The sequence below is a fragment of the Orycteropus afer genome, unplaced genomic scaffold, assembly GCF_000298275.1.
Source record: "Orycteropus afer afer isolate SDZICR_OR568_19922 unplaced genomic scaffold, OryAfe1.0 scaffold00388, whole genome shotgun sequence".
Lineage (NCBI taxonomy): Eukaryota > Metazoa > Chordata > Mammalia > Tubulidentata > Orycteropodidae > Orycteropus > Orycteropus afer.
Genome location: NW_006921975.1, coordinates 667,281 through 674,096, shown reverse-complemented (window position 1 = coordinate 674,096; position 6,816 = coordinate 667,281). Strand labels below are relative to the sequence as shown.

Below are 6,816 nucleotides of genomic sequence, written 5' to 3'. Positions count from 1 at the left end.
GTTGGAGACCTCTCATACACCCCCAACTGGGTCCCTGTGGCTGACTGTACCTCTGTCTGGCTTCCTGGCTTTTAACCCCTTTCTCCTGCTCTTCTGCCCTGCTGTTTTGTGCGTCCCTGAGTTGCCCCTGGGGCTGACTGCTCTTCTGTCCGGGATCCGGGTCCAAGGAGACCAAGGTTCAAATTCTGGCTTATAAGCAACATGCTACTGAAAAATCACTACTTCTCTGAGCTTCATTTTTCCAATCTACCTTACAGAAATTTCTGTGAGAATTAAAATGAAATTAAATGCTGCTTAGGTACAAACAAAAACCTCATAGAATTTAGTTTCTTGTTCTGGAGGTTTAGGGTCATGGTTACATGGGACATCCAGGTTAAGTGGCTTAATAACATGTTTGGTGCTTCTGTTCTGCCCACTAGTTCACTGTGTGCCTGGGGTCTTCAAAGCTTGCAAGTAGCCATCCAAGGAACAACAGTTAGTCTCTATTCACCTGGATCAATAGAGGAAGGAGAGTTAAATATAGGAGGAGGATATGGAATGTGTGGCTAATTGCCTCCATTGAACATCTGTCTCCTTTGCTATGAGACCAGAAGAACTGGATGGTGCTCAGCTATCATTTCTGAACATTTTGATCAAAGATTCTGTAGAGGAGTCCTGATCAAAGGGGGGGAAATACAGACCAGAATTTAAAATTCTCTTGGACTTCAGACTTTCTGAAGCCATGAGGGTAGATGAACCCCTGAAACTATTGTCCCAAGATAATCTTTAAACCTTAAACCAAAAATATCCCCTGAAGTCTTCTTAAAAGCAAACAGTAGTAAATTTAACTAGTATAAAATGTCTGCCTTGAGCATTATGGTCTTTTAAGAACTATCTATATAGGATGAAATTGATTAACAGCAACTTGAAACATTAGATAGAACCTTGGGGGCAGTGAATTTATGTTAATAGGGGTGAAACAAATCAGAAAAGGAAGATGAGAACAGTTGCACAACTCAAAGAATGTAAACAATGCTGCTAAATGATATATGTAGAACTGTTGAATTGGTGTACATTTTCCTGTGTATATACTCAACAATAAAATGAACACTTTCTTTTCAAGAAAAGAAATTAAATGCTTGACACAATGCCTAGAACATAAAAGGTATTCCAAAAACACCACGTACATTACTATCATCATTATTATTGATAGCTTGCATTCTCACTCCTATTCTCCTACCTCAGTCTAGGGTCACCCTTGGATCTTTTTTTTTTTTTTTTTTCTCCGGCCAAGGCAAGGGTTAAGTGAGTGAGGGGGCAGATGAGAGAAATTCTCTTTCCAAGTTTACCATTGTAATCTGGCTTGTAAATATGGACTGGACAGGCTAAAAGAAATTTCCCAAGAGCAATCAAACATCACCTTCATGAGTTCATGTTACTACTAGTAAAAACCAACAACTTGTAATAATAATTCACTATAATCTGATCATATTATTAAGTATATGTGTGCCTATATACTTAATATCTATGAATATATATATATATATACACACACTTATATACATATATAAGTATGCAATACTGACCATATATGTTTGGCAGATGATATTTCTACGTAGTATTTATATGTGCTGCAGATATATCCAGCTTGATATTACAGCATTCAGGGGTCAAAGTTATGTAAACTTTTTAGTCATAACCAAATACCTTGAGATAATGAGTCACTGAGCCTAGGGACTTAGGACCATAGTCTCAAAGGATATCTACGTTATGGCATAACGTATCCATAAAGACAATGTTTTACATCCTACTTAGATGAGTAGAGAATGGGATCTTAAAACCTCTCAAGTTATAGCTAAGATATAACTAATGGTCTCTTCTCATGACTAACCCATCATCAAAAAACCTCGCTTCTTTACTTGAAATGATTTAATTTAGTTCAACTTTATATAAATCAAACCACTTAAATTATACTCTAGCTAGTTAGTAAAGTGCTTGTACTGACATTAGATTTATAATATTATATTCTCTACAGAGCAAAGAAGAGTGAAGTAAACAAAAAACTAAAGGAAACAATTAGTCCAAAGGACTAATGGACCACACAAACCACAGCCTCCCTGAGATAAGAACTGGTTGCCTGGCTACCATTACCAACTGTTCTGATCAGGATCAGAATAGAATAGGAGAAAAATGTAAAACAAAATTCAAATTCATAAAAAAGACCAGGCTTAGTGGTCTGACTGAGACTGGTGGAATCTCCAACACTGTATCTCTTACATGCCCTTCAAACCTGATACTGTAGCCACTCCCAAAGATCACCTTTCAGCCAAATAATAGACAGGCCTATAAAGTGAATAACAACACCCATGAGGAATGTGCTCCTCAGAACAATCAACCACATAACACCAAAGAGCAGCATTTGACTAAAAACGAAATTCAGAAGGTAGGAAAGACAGACAAATGGAAACGGGGATCCCAGGGAGGAAGCGGGAAGAGTGCTATTTATTACACTGAGGGATTGCAACTGATGTCACAGAACAAAACATGTACAAATTCTTGAATGGGAAAGTAATTTAATCTACAAACTTTCACCCAAACCATAAAATGTTTTTTTAAAAAATTAAGCTTAAAAGTTTTTTTTGCTGCTGGCATAAATCAATCAATCCAACAGGTAGCATGATCATATACAATTTTGATAGTAAAAAGAGCACTTTCAATAATTCTGCCAGGGGAAGCAAGACAAACTGGGACATATCAACCCTATCTTTTTCCTTTATTACTCACAGCCCAAAAACAATTTCACCTGTTCCTAACATTACTGCTGTTATGAAATCTTAAATGTCCTAAAGGATCAAGCACCAGGTATTTGTATTTGTTGAGATCAAATTCCAGACTCTCTGTAAGACATTTAAGTAATCTATGCAATTCTAAGAATTAGGATTAATGAGCTAAAATAATTCATTTCATCTTGACAAATCCTCAGAGGATAAATCTTATTTTAAAGTGAACATTATAATGTCTCACAATGTTTTCTATTAGACTCAAAGTTATAGAAAGTATAAGACTGATGGGAAAAACTGCTCATTTTAACCCAGATCTAAAATTAAAGGAATAAGTTTGTAATATACAATTTTTAAAAATTCCATGCTTCCCATGAGCACCACCTTTTCGTTCTAAGTCAAAGTTGCGGGTTTGTTTTTTTTAAAAAGAAATACTCCTTTTTTATCTTGCATAAATTGTTATTTATTCTGGACAAATGGAGAGGTTGCTATCTTCAATGATGGTGTCTCATCCTCAAAACAAAAGTATTTTTGATTATGTTGGTTCTTATTGCTCTTTCTAAAATTAAAAAAGAATCAAAACAGTACAAGAGTAAAGTGATAATCTCGAGTGTCCTACATTTAAGATTCTGACATCACTCATTGATAACCTGCATGGAACAAGATTTTGTTTTTACAGTCTTGGTAAATCAGACTAACCTATCATCAAAAAACCTAGCTTCTTTACTTGAAATGATTTAATTTAGCTCAACTTTATATAATCAAACCACTTGAATTATACTCTATAGCTAGTTAATAAAGTGTTTGTACTGACATTAGATTTACAATACTATATACACTATAATGTACAAATATATACATTATAAATATATACTTCCAAATCTGCAGAACCATTTGTACATTTGTAAAATACTTAGTTTAGAAAAAAGCATTTTGTTTAACATAGTACATTAATTTATCAAATAGCACTTTTACAGATGAAATAAGGCTAATACCTACCTAATATGCAGAATACATCAGCAAGAATGGAGGGCATATCCTCACGAAATTCCTAATTTTAAAAATATAATCATTCATAGTAAATAGAATAGCACACCAGCAAGCAAGTATTAAGTATTATTATGGTTTCAAAAGTAAAACTTAAACAAAAATCCAACACTATTATGCTGACAAACGTTAAAATTCTTTGAGAAAAGCTTCATAACACAAAGGAAAAAAAAGGAGATAAATGTTGAAAAAAATATTTAAATTATCTACCATGAAAAATCCTGATTAAAAATGGAAACCTAAAGATCATCTCAGGAAATATTAAAAGGGCACAAATAACATTTTCCCCCAGTGAATTCAGAGTACCTCACATCTATCCTAAAGCAAGACTGTTAAAAAATGGCACATTTTTCATCGAACTTTGAAATTTGTACTCATGTCTGAATCAACACTGATCTATGCAACAGAAATAAAAACAACCAAACAAAAAAAAAAAGCATAGTGGTATATGAAGAAAAGAAATACCAAGTAAATCATAAATTGTTGTCTCATAAAAGATAACACTTATTTTCCTTAAAAGATAACTCTTATTTTCCTTATTCATTAATGCTTATATTCTGTGAAGAAGTTGACCCAATATTCTCCCCTGATTTATGAAAACTCCAGCATTTATTCTAGATTTTTCTCCTGACTTCCCAACCCAATTCCCAATGTAAAGCCATTTTCCTCTAGTAAAGATCATACACACTTCAATCACTACAACTCGTAGTTTTCTGGCACTGTAACCAAACCAAAAACCCACTGCCATCGAGGTGATTCCAACTCACAGTGACCCTGTAGGACAGAACAGAACTGTCCACTAGGATTTCCAAGGCTATAAATCTTTATGGAAGCAGATTGCCACATCTTTCTTTTGCAGAGCAGCTGGTAAGTTCAAACCACTGACCTTTTGGTTAGCAGCCAAACGCTTTAACCACTGCACCACCTGAGCTCCTTTCTGGTACTACAGCAACCATAAAATTAGCCTATTTTCAGGGATTAAAAGAAGGTTAACTCTTAAGGAAAAAAAAAAAGCAGCTGCAAGGAGACACCCAAGATGTGCTTCTGTGGTTAAGATAAGGGACAGTATATAGTACTATGAGAAAGCCATGACAAAGGCAATTAGCTATAACAGCACCAAGGACTCAAAGGAAAAGGGAAGCTAACTAAGAACTGAACAGACACACATCAAGGTCTGGACTATGAGCCACTTTCAGAAAATGGGAAAATAATTAGATTTTATAAACACACTAAAACCTATACTGGGAGGTCTGGTGGCATAGTACCTAAGGCATTTGACTGCCAACCAGAAGGCTGGCAGTTCAAACCCACTAGATGCTCCTCAGAAGGAAGACTGAGCCATCTACTTCTGTAGAAATATCACCTTAGAAACCCAAGGAGGGGTCGCTATGAGTCAGATTCGACTCCACAGCAGTGAGTTTGGTTTTAGAGTTTTGGGACCCAATTTATAGAATGAAAGAATCTTAACTGTCAATCAGATTTTCACTTCAAGCCCCAGATCCCACCTCAATTGTACTTATTATGAAAGTTGTTCTCAAGTAGGCAGATAATTCTTTCAATTACCAGTTCAAAAACCAGCCTACTAACAGGTTTGAACTTTTTTTTTTTTTAAAGGCACAGTAAAAACTCAAATTTAACCATTGTTTCACAATAAACACTCAAATTTGGGAGCCCATCTTCTAATTGAAACACCAAGTAACCATGAAAAGTATCTGGTCTGAATCTAAGTTAAATTCTCTAATAAGTTTTAAAAAAATTTAAAATAAAGAAAACTGAGTAATCACTTATGGCTTTTTAAAAATCTACTTATTTCTAGAACAAACAGCAAACAGATAAAAACTGGCAGCAGGTGAATATTAGAGCTGTGAAACCTCAATTTTAAATAAAATAATCCTCAAATTTTTAAATATATTTAATTTTCAAATATAAGCACAAACAGAAGAAAATAACCTTAATATGTTATATTGGGAGAAAAATATTCTAGCCAACTTACTCGTCAAGGTAGCATTTAAGGCTACCTTAATTTCATTACAATATAGACTTTGTCCACCCTCCCAGCTTACCTAATATTTTCTGCTTTACTCACAAAACAGACAAAAATATCTTTATCTGCCTAGCCAAAATGGCTTACCAACATTACCTTAAAACATTCACTACTATAATTTCAAATACAATGAAATGCAAGTGATGTACTTTAAGGCAATTAAGAGATATGTAATAATTATTTATATATACTTACACTAATGTCATTAAGAACATTAGATGCCTGTTCATGCTTTAAATTTCCCTTAATGACATGATATGATAACTCATAGAGAGCTTGCTGGAAATCTGTTGAATATAAAAGAAATAGTGAAAGGTAGACTCTTTTGGGGAAAAAAAAAATCTATGTATTTCCTACTTCTCAGAATTATTATAAACATCAATAATGTTAAGAAAAAAAAAGACTTCTAATGCCTTCCCCTAGCATATTTTCTTTTATATTCACAAAAAAACCCACTAGAAACTTGAGGTAAAGTCAACCATGATCCCACTACTGTAGCTACTACTTGAACATCCCTTTCCAGTTGTTTTCCATGTCTGCATCTTTTACATATGTGTATCACAGTGCACATCATCTGGTATTCTGATTCCCCCACAAACACTTTTAAAAGCATTTGTTTTCATGAAACCTAAGTCTCTACAATTATTTTTAAAACTCCTCGGAAGGAAGATTGGACAATCTACTTCCATAGTAGAAGCCCAAGGAGGGGTTGCTATGAGTCGGATCCGACTCGACGGCAGTGGGTTTTGGTATGTAGAACTCCAGCAACTTGGATATAAACTAACCATTTCCGTCACCAGCAGATTTCACAGGTTTTTTTTTCCCTAAATTTATTCAGATTATAGTTAATTCAATCTCAGGGCTACAATGACAAAAGTAAATATAAAATCGAGTTTTCTCCATATCCTAGCATCAGAGAAATTTTCCCAAATCTCTATTTCCTTCAGCATTCAAACTAAAATAAAC

At 34.4% G+C, this 6,816-nt stretch overlaps 1 protein-coding gene across 1 annotated transcript in view; it reads right to left on the bottom strand.

Moving 5' to 3' along the window:
- Positions 1-6,816, bottom strand: part of THOC2 (THO complex 2) — a 150,492-nt gene that overhangs the window by 127,411 nt on the left and 16,265 nt on the right. Inside the window, exons 3-4 of the mRNA XM_007953366.1 lie at positions 6,046-6,137; positions 3,759-3,810 (exon numbers count right to left, since the gene is read on the bottom strand). Coding sequence (XP_007951557.1) covers positions 3,759-3,810; positions 6,046-6,137 — 144 coding nt within the window. The remainder of the gene's footprint in view (positions 1-3,758; positions 3,811-6,045; positions 6,138-6,816) is intronic.